Below are 15,907 nucleotides of genomic sequence, written 5' to 3'. Positions count from 1 at the left end.
TCCCTCAGCACTGTGTCGACCTGACTCTTAAACACCTCCAGGGATGGGGACTCCACCACCTCCCTGGGCAGCCCACTCCAATGCCTAACAACCCGTTCTGGAAAGAAATGCTTCCTAATATCCAGTCCAAACCTTCCCTGGTGCAACTTGGGGGCATTCCCTCTTGTCCTATCACTTGTTACTTGGTTAAAGAGACTCATCCCCAGCTTTCTGCAACCTCCTCTCAGGTAGCTGTAGAGGGCAATGAGGTCTCCCCTCAGCCTCCTCTTCTCCAGAACCCCAGTTCCCTCAGCTGCTCCCCGTACGACCTGTGCTCCAGACCCTGCACCAGCTTCGTTGCCCTTCTCTGGACACGCTCGAGTCATTCAATGTCCTTTTTGTAGTGAGGGGCCCAAAACTGAACACAGGAATCGAGGGGCAGCCTCACCAGTGCCAAGTGCAGGGGTAAGATCCCTTCCCTGTCCCTGCTGGCCACGCTATTGCTGACACAAGCCAGGATGCCATTGGCCTTCTTGGCCCCCTGGGCACACTGCTGGCTCCTTTTCAGCTGGCTGTCAATCAACACCCAAGGTCCCTCTCTGACTGGCAGCTCTCCAGCCACTCCTCCCCAAGCCTGTAGCGCTGCTGGGGGTTGTTGTGGCCCAAGGGCAGCCCCCGGCATTTGGCCTTATGGAAACTCCTCCAGTTGGCCTCAGCCCATGGCTCCAGCCTGTCCAGGTCTCTCTGCAGAGCCTCCCTACCCTCGAGCAGATCAACACTCCCACCCAACTTGGTGTCATCTGCAAACTAACTGAGGGTGCACTCGATCCCCTTGTCCTGATCATCAATAAAGATGTTAAACAGGAGTGGCCCCAAAACCGAGCCCTGTGGGACACCACTGTGACCGGCCGCCAACTGGATTTAACTCCGTTCACCACAACTCTTTGGGCCCGGCCATCCAGCCAATTTTTTACCCAGAGAAGCGTGTGCCCATCCAAGCCATGAGTAGCCAGTTTCACCAGGAGAATGCTGTGGGAAACGTTGTCAAAGGCCTTTCTAAAGTCAAGGTAAACAACATCCACAGCCTTTTCCTCATCCAATAAGCAGGTCACCCTGTCATAGAAGGAGATCAGGTTGGTCAGGCAGGAGCTGCCTTTCATAAACCCATGCTGACTGGGCCTGAGCATCTGGTTGTCCATTATATGACTTTTAATGGCACTCGAGATGACCTGCTCCATGACCTTCCCTGGCACCGAGGCCAGACTGGCAGGTCTATAGTTTCCTGGATCCTCCTTTCTGCCTCTCTTGTAGATGGGTGTCACATTTGCCACCCTCCAGTCCAATGGGACCTCCCCAGTTAGCCATGACTTCAGGTAAATCATGGAAAGTGGCTTGGCGAGCACATCTGTCAACTCTTTCAGCACCCTTGGGTGTAACTCATCTGGTCCCACAGACCTGTGTACATCCAAATGGTGTAGCAGATCTCTTCAACTGTGCTGACCTCAATCTGCTTCCTCTCCCCATCTCCCAGCTCTGGGTGTCCAGGGAACAGCCAGTTCCACTGGTAAAGACTGAGGCAAACTAGGTGTTGAGCACCTCAGCTGTTTCCTCATCCTTAGTTACCATGTTTCCCTCTGCATCCAGTAAAGGAGGGAGATTTTCCCTAATCCTCCTTTTGCTGTTAACAAATTTATAGAAACAGTTTTTGTTACCCTTAACAGCTGTAGCTAAGTTGAGCTCAAGCTCTCCTAATGTTCTCCCTGCATAACTTCACTACATGTTTATAGTTTTCATGAGAGACCTGCCCCCTCTTCCAAAGACAATAGATTCTCCTTTTGTTCTTGAGATCCAGCCAAAGGTCCCTCTTTAGCCAGGCTGGTCTCCTTCCCCGCCTGCTTATTTTCCAGTGCACTTACCACTGTGTCACACTAGGCAGTGACAATGATGTATCAGGATTCCTGGAATCTTATAGCGTAAGATCTTGGATGTTCAGAAGTCCCCACACCCATGTAATCCAGGTACAGCAGCTAGGAAAGAACCATGCTGTGCATCTGATGTGTCCTGAAGCATCACTCTCCCTGACCACATAATTAGCACCAATCTATGTGTGTACGGCCAGTTCTACCAATGTTTGTGGGACTGTAAAATGACTACAGAAAATACAGAGGAAAATTCACATGCAAAGAAAAGGCAGGTGCCAGGATCTCCCTTTAGCCACCTAAGGTAAGCCTTCAGTCCAAAGATAAGTGGAAGGTTCAGGTGCAAGTCAAATTAGACTTACTGGCTTTGGGCTAAAATCATCTGAATACACAGAACTTCATTTTAACACTGTAGTAGTGTTAAAAAGCTGGCACATGTTCTTCAGTACCTCACTATGTAAACTGAAATTTCATACTCAAACCACAGGCTATGTATGGATTTGTGAAATGGTACCTTAATAGAAAACTCCTAATTTTTTTTAAGTGCCATAATTTAAAAATATATTGTTTATCTGGCATGATTATTACTGATCATTAATCCCATACAGAAGTGTTCCATTCTGTGAAGAAATAGGCTTTATCTTATTTTAACTCTGCACATTTAAAGCAGTTTTAGTAGAATGTATTGTTTTCTAAATATGCTGATTAAATCATCTATTCTTTTCAAGTATATCACCTAAAATATTTTAGGAAATAGTTTGCATATTCACCCTTGCAGATCACAAAACTACTGTGAATTAAAAAAGAAAATGCAAAGCATTTAATATTTTCAGTGACATTATTAACAGGTACCTTATAGGCAGATAGAACTTGGTACAGTTTGAATGTATTATAATTTATAGCATGTTACTTGCTGTTACTTGTTCTGTCATTTAGGTTATGATCCTGCTGACCTTTGCTTTCATGATAAGACAACTGCTTCAAAGAGCGTAGGATATTAAGGATTACTTGTGTGATTAAGAACTTTTTTTTTTTTTTTTTTTTCATACAGAGGAATTTAAAAGAACACAGGCAAAATAGAGATAATGCAGTCAGAGGCCTGAGGAAGAAGGCTCTAATTTTCAGAGCTACTAGGATTTTTTTGTGGGTTTTTTTGCTGATCAATACAGATTTACTAAACAGAGTATCTATTTCAACGTCGTGCTACTTTCTTGGAAGAACTACTTTAACCCATCTGGACAATTTTTTTCACTCAGCTAAGTAAACTGTGGTCTGTGAATATTTTGTCATTGTCCAGTGACTGTAGGAAAGCTTATATAAATCAATCCCATGAAATTCAGCCCTCAAACAAATGAGTAATGGGTACTTATGAGAACAGTTCCTGTGTGTAGGCATGACATCTTCACAGGATTTAAGATATAAAAAAGAGAAGTTAAAAGTTTGAGGATTTTTTGACATTGGTCCTAACAAATATACTTACATTTGTCTTGGTCAGCTTCCACTCCTTCACTTTCTGTGTCACTCGGCAATATCCAAGGTTGATGAGCAAGCTGAAGCTGTTGTAAGAATTCATCCTGCCACAAACAGATCTATTTTAGATAAAATGACAGAGAATGGTTCTATACAAATGCAGGCTGTAGCAAACACTCTAGCCTCAATTAACTAGAGAGGAGAAAGACTTTAATAAAAAAAAAAATATTGCTGTGAAATAAAAACAGAATTTGGAGGATACGCAGGCTCCCTATAATTTTTTTTTTTTTAATTCAATTCTTATATATTTATCTATTTGGAAAAAAAAACATAAAGGGTCTCTTTAGCTAGCTATCAGCTATTGCCACATATATACATACTCATCTTAGAAATGCAGCCACACAGAACAAAATCGTAATGCAGATGTTCCATCTGTCCCTGCAGTTTTTGGACTATGCCTAGACATGTCATGCACGATTTGCTGAAGTGAGGCTTAGATTTGTCAGAACTTTCACGGTCTCCAATCTAGTTAGAACAAGGTCCTGAAACTTGATTTAGAACCTATGGTTTTATTGGAGAAGGAGAAAGGCTATGAAGGAAAAATGCTATGGAAACTTTCGTCTCCAAGATACCATGAAACACTAAGCATCAAAATATAAATGCTTTACACAGTTAAAAATCCATACGCAGCTGAATATATGCTGTTAAAAATGTTTTACAGTTGTCTCTTTTTATACAATATCTATTATATAAACATTCATATATTATATATGAAAACATTTTTACACACACACACGTATGTGAGCATGTACGCACATAGACACATAAAATACTTTTGATAGGTTTCTTTGCAATATTCGAGGTGAGAGATGAGACTAGAACGCATTGTTTTCTTTTCAAAAGCAGTACAAACATGCAAGTCTAGTCTCTAAAAGAGAACATAAACATTGGCCAGATATCATAAAATGACTGGCCAAATTCTTATAAATACCTGAAAAAAAGAGGGGGGTTAATAGCCCTGTCTTCTTTTGCACCAGCTGAAAACCAGAATCTATATATTCAAAGTTAAATTGTATTGCACGGTGCTACAGAATGATTTTTATTGTTAGGCTATCTGGTTTAAAAACAGAAACCAGGTTTGTTTAAATCAGTTCTTGGGGACCAAAGGCTGTTCAATCATGATCTAACTCACTGGGAGTAAATTATTAATTCCATTATTAATCTGTTAAAAAATACACAGGACTGCCGCAATGGGCCAACACTAAACTCGGGCAGGAGCTCCAGGCCTTATGCATGAATTGCCATTTCAAATGTGCTCAGTGTTTGAGAAGGTTTGTGACTACAGCACCGAATTGGCCAAAGTGTTTTGGTTCACGCAACAGGATTTTTGAAGTAGGAGCCAGTGGCGCTCGTGCTGATCAGCATACTATTTAATCTTCCAAAAACACAAAGCAAAGAACTGAGCCATGCAGCATAACAGAATGGAAGTATCTGACCAAAAAGAGAGTCCTCATCACATCAAGTTATGCTCTGTACTCCAGTAAGTAGGAGGAAAACTTGTGTTAATCAATGCTATATTCAAGTAAGCTGAAATTTCCTGCTGTTAACAATGACAGACCATTAAAGATTACTGAATACCATTTTAAACTACCTGAATAAAAAGAAGTGATTGTAAAATTCCAAGTGTTCAGAAAATGAAATGGCAAACAAGGGAGTCAGTAGAATTTTAATCTCAACAGCTATTGATAACTATCACAGAATTGTGTCACTTTAATGGAATTCATCCTAAAGAGATAAGCAGGATTCAACATTCCTTTGTCAATTTATACAAAACACCAAAGGATAAAGTAAATGCATAAAAGTAGTTCTGCCAGAAGATTTGGAACCCTGATTTATTAATTTTATAGAGATAATAAAACTATTTCTCTAGGTAGCATTTCTCTGCTATAATTCAATTCAGCCTTGAACAGAGCTGATAATAAAACACACCTGTTAGAGCTTTGTAATATTGTGTCTGCCAAGAAGCAGAACCTCATCCACAAAATCTCAGATCATTGTAAGTCTTGAGCATTAAAAAAACCCAAAACATTCTTAACAGCTGATATGTAAAGTACTTGCCAAATGATTTAATATTTGTGCTATAACAAGATTAAACCACCCAGACCTACAGCATGAACTTTACTAAAACTTAAGAACAACTCTGAATTGTATTTATCAGTAATATTTTTGTATTTTAGACTTGTTATGTTACTCTGAAACACATTACAAACTAGGAAGCATACGTAAGGTATTGAGAGATATGTTATAATTCCTGATAAATAAACAAGTGACAGCACACAGTGTAAACCCATGCTGATTCTGAATTATTCAATTTAAGCTCCTTATGGTAAAACATGCTCTCGGTAGCCAGTAATCAGATCCTTCTCAGCTGACTTATTCTCATCAAAGATGTATCAACTTTGTACTGGTTAATTCCATTAACACCAACTAAGAGCAAGGAAGCAGAATTATTTGCAAAAATGTTATCTCCTATAGGATCAGCCAGTGTATTCACATGTAGCGGAAATTCCTAATTCACACCATAAGGCTAAGAAGAATAAAGGTAATTTCCCTTTTATTTTACTGTTTTTATACAGGAAGAGGATACAAAATCTACAATAAAATAATTTACAGTATAAGCCTTGAGTTTTATATGTTTGTGATCTATAAAAGTACAAAGACAAGACAGAACTTTGTTGTTCTACTACCACAGGCCATCTTTGACTTTTTAAAATTTGTCTCTTTGGTCAGAGAGAAATTGTGACACAAGAGAATGAAATCATACAGCCACAAATAGGGGGACACCTCTAACATGGCAAAAAATGTCACTGAACAGAGATACTTCCTGGGTATGTTCTGTCTAAACCCAATTACTCTAAGTCACCAGGAACTTCAGTGGCCAAAGATAGCTTAAAAGAGCTCCCAAAACACTCCAAAGATGGGACTGGGAGCAGCAGATTTGTCAGACTTCCATCAGCTACTTTCTGACATCCGACAGCCTTTACAGCTTGGCAGAGAAAGGTCTTCAGTATGAACATGTCATATTAGCAGTTTTCCCATTGGAAGCTGAGCTAGTCCCAGGACAAGTTTCCGTTAAGTCAAAGGTCACTTGTGCATGTCAGGAAAGGATAAATAGGGTTTGAGCTGGGTCACTAGAAGCCAACGTACTATTGTACCGAGTAAGCAAAGAGTAAGAAAAGAATTTGTCACTTCTAGAAGGGATTATAACAGCGGATAAGATCCTGCATAGAAATGCTGAGATTTAACACCAGCTTTCCAGTGGGCTCACTGGATGAAATTGAACATGCTATTCTAACTATAAAACAGGGTAATAATATTGCTCATTCCTTAAAGTTCTTGCAACATATATATATATATACACACATATTAGAAGTATAACAGAACACTTATTTTAAGAGCTATCAGAAAAGCTTGTGATTTGGCTAACAGAAGTAACAAGTCACTGCAAATGAAATGGGACTCACAGTTATTATTACTATAACTACAGAAAGGCTGTCAAAGAAAACATTTTTAATTGCCTGCCTTGTTACAGGAAAGATCAGAAGTGATGGACAGACTGGATGTCCCTTGCTGGAGATGCAGCTTATTACATGGCACTTTCAGGAGTCTATACAATAATTCTAGTTGGCATCAGATGACTATGTACCACGTAAGAACAGGACTGCTTAAAAAGAAAGAAAAAGAGGAGTGAAGAGTTTAATGGGAAACAATGAAACCTGTCATTTCTTCTGAACATTTTTAGTTTAAAATGAATTTCAATTCTCATTTTTGGTATGTGGAAAAATTCCAACATACAAATATACCACCCCACAAAATAGAAGACATGGGGCTTTTGTTTGTCAAAACCTGAATTTGTTACAATTACATATTTTTTTTCCATTGAAAGCTTCTGGTTTGAACACACATCAACTGTCAGGGAAGACACTTTCAACAGAAATGTAGTCATCTGCAGTTCTCGTGTCTTTAAATTGGATATCCAGTTCTAGGTGAAGAAGTAGCTTGAATGATGAGATTAGTGCACTGCGATTCAAACACCAAAATGAGTATTTTTTCCACCACCAAATTCTAGTTAGATTTCCTCCCCAAATTCTATAGTTTTAGTTATCTGTGCCTCATTTCCTTTCGGTCATAATAAATAATGGAGGACATATACTTAAGTGCAAGACTATACTAAATATCATATCTCTAATTTTCCTACAAGCATCTCTAAGGAATATTATAAGCAACATTTTAAAATTTTTTAAGTCATTAGACTGATAATACACTGTGTCAAGTAGCATACCCAACAGATTTTTAAAACAAATGACTCTTCTCAGAAACAATTATCTATGTATGATATGTTTTTCAGTGTTGGAAAAAAAGCTCTCCAAGATTTGACAAATGGATTACAAAGAGATTAGTAATAAATGGTGGGAACCGACTTGTTTCACCATTAAAAAATTAGCAATCTAGACATGTATGTCCTTCTCAAGTCAGTATAGAAGGACTGGCATTTCCTGAGAAAAAAACTCACCTTTGTAAGGCATGTATCTGAGATAGACAGCAGGGCTGTTCTTTCACAGGTGCTTTTATTTCCACTGCCTACACACTAAAGTTATCTTTAAGGCAGCTAAGGTTAGCAGAAGAAAATCCCACTCAAAATTTACAAGGTACTTTTAACATTTAGTTTTGATTTAAACCAAGACCAATCCTGTAAAAGCAATTAATATAGGACAGAAAGTTTTATGCTCTGAATCAGCCTAGTTAACATGCACATAATACTAGACAGTGATTCAATAATGTTGGACATTTTCTCATTGCAGTTTTGTGTTTTGGAAAATTTATCCATTCATCAATGCCTAACTAATCATTCCAATGTGTCCAAAAAATGAAAGAAAAAGTAGACCAAGGACACTGCCAGTGCAGCAGGAAGGAAATACCCTGGAATCATAAAGATAAGATAAAGTTGTGTCTAATGTTCCAGAAGTATGCACCTTTTAGAAACTATAAGGCTAATATTTTATTATGCATCATGCATAATAATAACAGTAAGAATAATAATTACTATGCATCATGCAGACAAAACCCTACAGAGCCCATGGAAAATCTGGGGGCCAGGAGCGTTTCACTAGGATTTCTGTAATAACCCTGACAGTCTCTAATCAGTACCTCTCAAACTGAGCAGTATTTCCTTGCTAATTTTCTCATTGTTATATTTCAAGTTCTTTTCAGAATAGTAAGTTACATTAGGTATACTGATGTTACTTCAACATAAAACACAATCTAGTCTTCAGGTTATAGCAGCTCTTAAACATAGCAAAAACATTAAATTGAAAATCTTACTTCTGATAAACTGCTTCTCTGAGTAGTGACAGTTCCAACAATGTCTCCACTCATTTGCACAGAGAGCCCTGAAGCAGCGCTGAGGGTCCTCCCCATTTGGCTCTTAGATGACAAAGATCTGCTTCTTTGCATACTAATGATGCTTTCCCTATTTCCTTGGTTGCCAGGGGTAAGAGGCCGTGACAGCAAGCTATTTGGGGTCACAGGTCTGCTCCCTGGAGTTGATGGAGTTGGTGGCCTGTTGGTTTGTGCAGCGGGTGTTGGAGGCCTACTGTTTCCAACACTGGAGACCTGTGTTCTGCTGTTAGTGGGCAGAGGGGGTGATTTGTTTCCTTGGAGCTGAATGTTCTTCCCAGTCTGAGTTGGCACTTGAGGCCTTGGATTTTGGCCTTGTGCAGTCTGAAGACTTCCTTGATGGTCAGGTGTAACCGAACTATGATGTTGGATAGTAGGGCTTCTTGAGAGCCTTGCTTCTTCCCATAATGCTAGGTCCTTCTCAATATCTGTGCAAACAAACAAAAAACTCACTCACTTGGTGTTTCTCTGGTTTAAAACTCTTGATTTTCTCCAATGTAAGTGACAACATCTAGCTGTGCAGAGAAAAATCTATTCATCCTTAAAATATAAGGCATCAGAATTAACAGTTCAAATGTTTGACAAACATTGCCTCAAAGCTTATTTACACTGATTTAGTGCACACACAGCTATGCCACAGGAATGAAATATTAACACTGCATGGAATGTCGATACAACTTGTGAAAATCCCTCTCATTTCCTCAGTTACCACTGTGGCTTTTGCACGTTAGTATCAAACCAAGATGGAGCTGTGAGCTAAACTTGCCATCCTTAGCTGCAGTGAAGGGCAATCCAAAACTGGTTCAAGGTAAGGCTTTTGCTTCTGGCCTTACTGTTTAAAACTCAACCAAAATTCTAGTGGAAATAACCCCTGAACTCTGGCACATTTGGATCTGTGATCCTGTTTGAATCTCAGTTTTGTGCTCTGGCATGCCATGTCACAGCAGGTGATGGATTCACCAACATCTAGAATCCAAGGAGAAAAGGTAGCCACCATTTGATGTGTCCTCACACAGCCATAAGGTGAAAGATACCATTTAAAAACAGAACAGATATGGGGTAGAGATGAAAAATGTCTTCTGAATTAATTTAAATCATATTAATACTTCTAATGAATTAAATCAGGTACAGCCAATGAAGTTAGCTAAGGGTAGCTGGAAATTAGGTTAGCGTTGCTAACATACTGAAAGTCCTTGCAAGAAAAATGTCAAGCTTAAGGAACAGTCGACTCGTTTATTTTATCTTACACAATTGTTACAAATATCCACTCTCACCAGCATATACTCTACTGTAACTTGGTTTTGATAGGCACAGTCAGTTATCTTTAGAAAAGGAATGCCATTTCCCACTGAACTGTATGTCACAGTTGCAGAAGCTGTAAATCAGCAAGGCTCTACTGATTTTAACACCTATTAAGAGAACTTAAATAAACCAAAAATTTATTTTTTATTTTGATATCAGTAATTTCAAATGCTAAAAGTCCAAAAAGAGATTACAAACATCATATTGGAAAACAGATCTTCTTTCACTTGTGTTTATCAGTAGATAGATACAAAAGGAATGCTGTATGTAAAATAATTAAAGATGTGCTGCCCTTAACATTATTTTATAACACCTTGAAAACAAGAAAATAAGCTACGTTAAGTTCAGTTAATAGTCTAATAGAAAATAATCCACACATTTCAAATGCTATTACTAAAAAAGCTCATAAAACTGAAATAGTTGTGAAAACCTCAGATAATAGTGTCTCTCAACTCTTTAAAGATTAGATGTTTTCTTGTTTCCAAATTTCAAAATATAGATATTGCTTCGAGCACACATTTAAGATTATTTCTAATTGCTACCTTGCTGCCCTCTTAAAATTTATTATTTCTTTTTTGAAATAATTATGTCTTGAAGTACTCTTCCATTATGCTTTAAAAAAAAAAATAAAAATCAATACACATCACTTTGGAACTTGTAAGATGCCTGGCAAAAATTCAGGGGCAAATGAATGACAATGTGGGCTACCTGATTTAAATGAAAGGAGAAATATGTTCTTATCAAGATTCAGCTTAGCCTATGTCTTTGCAAAATTACAGACCTCTAACTTCCCCATGATGATTTGGTATCTGAATACTGAATGATTTAATAAGAGTTAAATAAACATTTTATTCTGGCTCATGTTTCCTTAATTCCGTATAGTAATCAAGGCTGAAGAAAAACCAATTACTCAATTTCTTCACATATAATTAACATGTTTCCATAGTGCAATTATTCAGTTTTATTTATAGCACGTATCCTCTGGTTTTGCTTCAATATCAGCTTTTCAATCAGAAAAGAAAAAAAAAATCACACATCTTCAGGCTTTAACAGTATTATCTGGTCTATAGTAAGCAGGAAAACTGAATTACAATTTAGGATTTTTTAAATTCCTTGTCAATGTAATTTAAAGGAAAATAAAATGCAGGCAACAGAGCAACACAAAGGCATTTTATTTTCATATCAGAAATACCAGAATAAGGACATAATTCATAATGTGCTTACAAACTGTTCATGCATTTAACAGTTCTTCTTGTGATAAAAATATATTTAAGAAGTATCCAGTAACCACAGAATCAGTGTAACAAACCAAATTGGCAAGATACTGGAATTAACTACCAAAAAATATATATTCTCCAGTTGCATGTGGTATAAAGCAGCCACAGTAACATAAGAGCCTGGATCTTAGACAAAGTATTACTGAGCCATATGTAAGAGGGGAAAGAAAACTAATTACTTCAATATCTGATTTTGTAAAAATGCTGCTTTCAAATATCAAGGTACTGAGGGAGTTGGTGCTAGCCCATAATTTAGGCATAGGCACCAAATTGTGTCTTATATTAGGAGTGAGTTTTATCCAGCACACAGTCCATAAGAGAAAGCCAGGCTCCTTAAGAAGGGGTAGCTAAGACAGGGGACCACACTTCATCATTACACAAGTAATCCAAGTCATAAATCAGGCATCTAAATCACTGCCTTGTATTGGGTAGTAGTAATAGGTTCCAGTGCGCTTGGTAAGAGAACTGAAACAAGGAGACTTACTGATATCAGTGACACATGAACTTTTGCAAATTTATGAGACAGATAGAGTTAAGCAAAAACACAGCATTATCTGAGGTCTTCTGAGCTGATTCTTCATGGAAATTATGTTATGCTTGTCTGTGAGGGAAATAATTGTCTCAGGCAGCACTGATGTTATAATAGGACATGAATTATTAGGAATAGAAGAGTCCAATGTCCAGTAATTGGGCTGCTTTCTGGTGAATTTCTCAGGCAGACAAAAATTACTGAATGGTAGAACAACTGAACCCCATGTTACAGCCCTACTGAAATAACGGGCCCAAAGCCCAGTGACAACAGCAGCACTGATGCGGGAGAGAAGACCTTGTAGGTCTCACAGCAGTAGACCAAATCTCAGAGACTAAGTGAATGTAGCTAGTTAGCTTATGGTCAATTAAGTATTTAAAAATCCATATTCTGTTGCATATGGTAGTTATTACTGTCAGCTTTGTCAAGGGAGATCTAAAGGAACTGCATGTTTCAATGCATACTGCATATACAAGAACAGCTTGTACAACCTTGGAAGTGTGACCAGTTAGGACATAATCAAAGTAAGGTGATGTTCACCAGACCCCTCCTGAGCGCCAAGTGCATCAACATAAGGGAAGGCAAGCACTACCTTAGGAGCAGAGGCCCCTGGGGTACTCAGGTCCCTGCTGTGTCACAGAAACCTGATGACCACAGCTCAGCCCGCTGGTCTACTGGTTCCCACAAGATGTTCCTGGTGGTTTCAGCTTGGAGAGAGGGCTCAGATTTTCAGTCTAGTTTGACAATGGTTATATCTCTAATAGCTACAGTGACTTGAATGTGTCAAGAAAAACTGAATGACAGTATCTCTGTTGTCAAAACCAAAAACTGTCTAAAATTTCTTCATTTATAGATACCACAATTTTTAGTTTTGTTCCATTCCAAGCAAAAGCTTTTTCTGAAGTGCTTCCCTCTTTGTGGACATAGCTTTGGCTTCTACCTTGACTTCAGCTCCAACAGCCCCTAGAGAAAAGTACAAGAGCTGCACCTCTCTCTAAAGAGGATACAGCTCCCAAGCCTGTCACAAATATTATTCATAGAATAGGTCAAAACATAGAATAGGTCAAAACATAGAATAGGTCAAAACCATAGGTCAAAACAACACTGAAAATGTTAAAGTTCTCAGTCTCACTCTCTGAATTACTTGAAAGAAGGGTCAGATACATTTCATTTCTCCTTCCACTTTATATACGCAGTCTTTATGTTCCAGTTACGCATTGCTTTTCATAGAGTTGGTCCATGAAACGCAGCTTTCACCATATGACAAACAGCATGCATAATATAGGACTACCATGCTGTACGTCTATGTCATACCTTATAACTAAAGCTGAAGATAAGAAAATATAAATACTGGTTACAAAGAACAACAAATTGTAAACTATATCCTAGGGTATGCCTCATTAATTTTTGTAGAGCTCTGAAATATATCTTCGCTGAAGAAAATGAGGGGGGTTTTGTTTGATCTTTAGGAAATGGTTACTCCATCAAAGATGTTACAGATGTTCCACTTCACACAAGTTAACAGACTTCACTTAGAAGTCTCATGAACAAGGTGGGCTTTTCCTGCAAAGAATTCTATTCCTCAAGCTAAAGGTCCATTGCAGACTTTTCTAAAGACTACTTAGCTGTAGGTGAAGAGGCAGTACCTCCTTATTGCATGTCTTGATGAAATGTGAAAACAACAAAAAATGTATGTTATTAAGCTGTCAGACTGCTGTATATTTAACACAGTTTAATTACTGTTTAATTGCTGTATTTACTGTAATTACAACAAAGTTCATTATATCTACAAACACAACAATAAATGTGCTGTTTCTCTTCAATTAAGGAAAAAAAAGAAGTTTAGAATTTTTATCTTTCATCAGCACTTGAGATACGTAATTTTTTCCTTTGTCTAAAGTATTGGCAGAGCTAGCTGGGTGAGTACTGCTAGGCATTTTATGATCCCTTGCTACCATACATACCAGCTAGGTGTTTCTCCATGGTCTGAAGTTCTTTTGCTGCTAATGAGTCCTTCAGGAGTTTCTGCCTTGGGGAACCTCCAGGTCTGACACCCATGGCATCCAGGGTCCAAACCATCTGAGACTTACACAGATAAAATGAAAAGGGAATATTTGTTAATGTAGTTTCAGAGTTACACATGAAAAAATAATAATCATTTTAAAAAGTGGTGTTCTCATTTAGAACAGTGTATCTGGTGCTTTTAATTTAGAATATATATTTTATGCAAAATATTACAAAATATACCTTAAATAACATAAATAGTAGGCATTATTTAAAACCAATAGTTCTAAAGTAATTCAAATATATACATTCACAAGCTCTTGTTCTATGCTGAGACATCATAACTGGACAAATTCTTCAACAATTCTGTACAGTTCTAGTTACTTAGTGGGGGTTGCACTTACTTTAAATTACTGTAACGTTTGGCACTGTATCTCTGAAAAGCAGCACTTCTGGGAATATCACAGAATTTCCTAATCAAAATTGCCAGTGCTGTTTTATCACTGCAAGAAATATTACTTTCAGGGCAACATAGCAGTATGAAAGGGATGCTGGCAAACAGACCACCTCCCCAGTCACCTGTGGTATTCAAAATTCTGTGCGTTTTTGGGAACCCACTCAATACGGTTACAAGAAATGATTTTAAAATATACTATGAGGTAAACTTGATAAGTTTTTTTAATGCTCATTTGAAATACACAAAAAATATATGACCAAGCGCGCAAGACTTGGTCATAAAAACAGCAAATGAAAACATTAATTAAAGCATTCTTAACAGCCTAGCTGAAATAAATTTTACATTATTACCTCAATAAAACATTTCATCTGTAGTCTAGGGAGTTTTGTTGATTTCCCAGGTTTCCTAAAGAAGCAAGGCTTATGCCGTGGTTTCAAAGACAATAAGCTGATGTAAGTTCAGGGAGAAGAATGACTGAGCTTTCAACTGAGAGAAAGACCCAAACTGGAGATGCCACTCACAGAAGGCATACAGAGCTCTGCTGCTACATGGTCTGCCACGCTGGAACTGTATTACTGGCAGACACATGGGTTGCTGCAGGCAGCTGCAGCACATGATGGTACTTTTCTGGCTGGACTCTCATGTCACAGGGAAAGGTGTACCACAGTTCAAAGGATGAACATGAAAATAGAGGTTTGATATCATCTCTATTCACAAAAAATTTGCTTTAACCATAAACACTGAACAAAACAATGTACTTGCCTTCTCTTTTAGAAAAGTAAGCATAATTCTATAGAACTAAAATATTATATGGGATATATTTGACATCATTTTTAATCTGTTCCAAATAAATATGTCTTGTATAAAATTGATCATTGTAAACCATGTATCATTCAAATATGTTAACACATATAAATAATTATAAAGCAACAGCAATACTGTAATGATGCACATGTGTACAAAAAAAATGCCTAGTCATATTTACCATCATACAAAATAGTTCAAAGCCGAAGATAATTCTGCTATTAAATCACAACGTTTTTAGAACACTAGTGTCATTTTTTGATTTGCTGATTGTTTTTTATACTAGTTCTGCTCTGGTTAAAGTTGACCTTACTTAATCTCAGGTAGACACATAGGAACAGCTGAATAAAACAGTAAATTACTCAGAGTGGAACTGATTCTGAAAACACATCTATTTCAGATATATCCCTAGACTTGATTCACCTTCTCAGCCAAGAGACTTTGAGATTTTGTCTCTTCAGTCTTCATTGTGAATTCTCCATTCAAATCATAATCTGTCTTGTTGAGATTAATATTAACCTGTGTTAAATTACTCACCTCCCTAATTGTTTATTTCTAATAGATATTAGTTGCCCAGTATCTTTCTCTAGATGGAAGAATATTTTATTCTGTAAACAATTCCTCTGAAATAAACAAAACCGAATAAGAGATAGGAAGGGGGAATAGAGCCTGTAACAAAACTCTAATATTTACAGTTTCAGTCTGGTTT

At 37.7% G+C, this 15,907-nt stretch overlaps 1 protein-coding gene across 3 annotated transcripts in view; it reads right to left on the bottom strand.

Moving 5' to 3' along the window:
* The window catches only part of C2H8orf34 (chromosome 2 C8orf34 homolog), a 141,171-nt gene that overhangs the window by 10,861 nt on the left and 114,403 nt on the right, over positions 1 to 15,907 (bottom strand). For all 3 annotated transcript variants that reach the window (XM_026843370.1, XM_026843371.1, XM_026843372.1), the window contains exons 10-12: positions 13,898 to 14,018; positions 8,751 to 9,253; positions 3,379 to 3,472 (exon numbers count right to left, since the gene is read on the bottom strand). In XM_026843370.1, coding sequence (XP_026699171.1) covers positions 3,379 to 3,472; positions 8,751 to 9,253; positions 13,898 to 14,018 — 718 coding nt within the window. The remainder of the gene's footprint in view (positions 1 to 3,378; positions 3,473 to 8,750; positions 9,254 to 13,897; positions 14,019 to 15,907) is intronic.

This window comes from Athene cunicularia, assembly GCF_003259725.1.
Source record: "Athene cunicularia isolate RWA chromosome 2 unlocalized genomic scaffold, athCun1 chr2_part1, whole genome shotgun sequence".
NCBI classification, from domain to species: Eukaryota; Metazoa; Chordata; class Aves; order Strigiformes; family Strigidae; genus Athene; species Athene cunicularia.
This window is presented reverse-complemented; position numbering and strand designations above follow the sequence as displayed.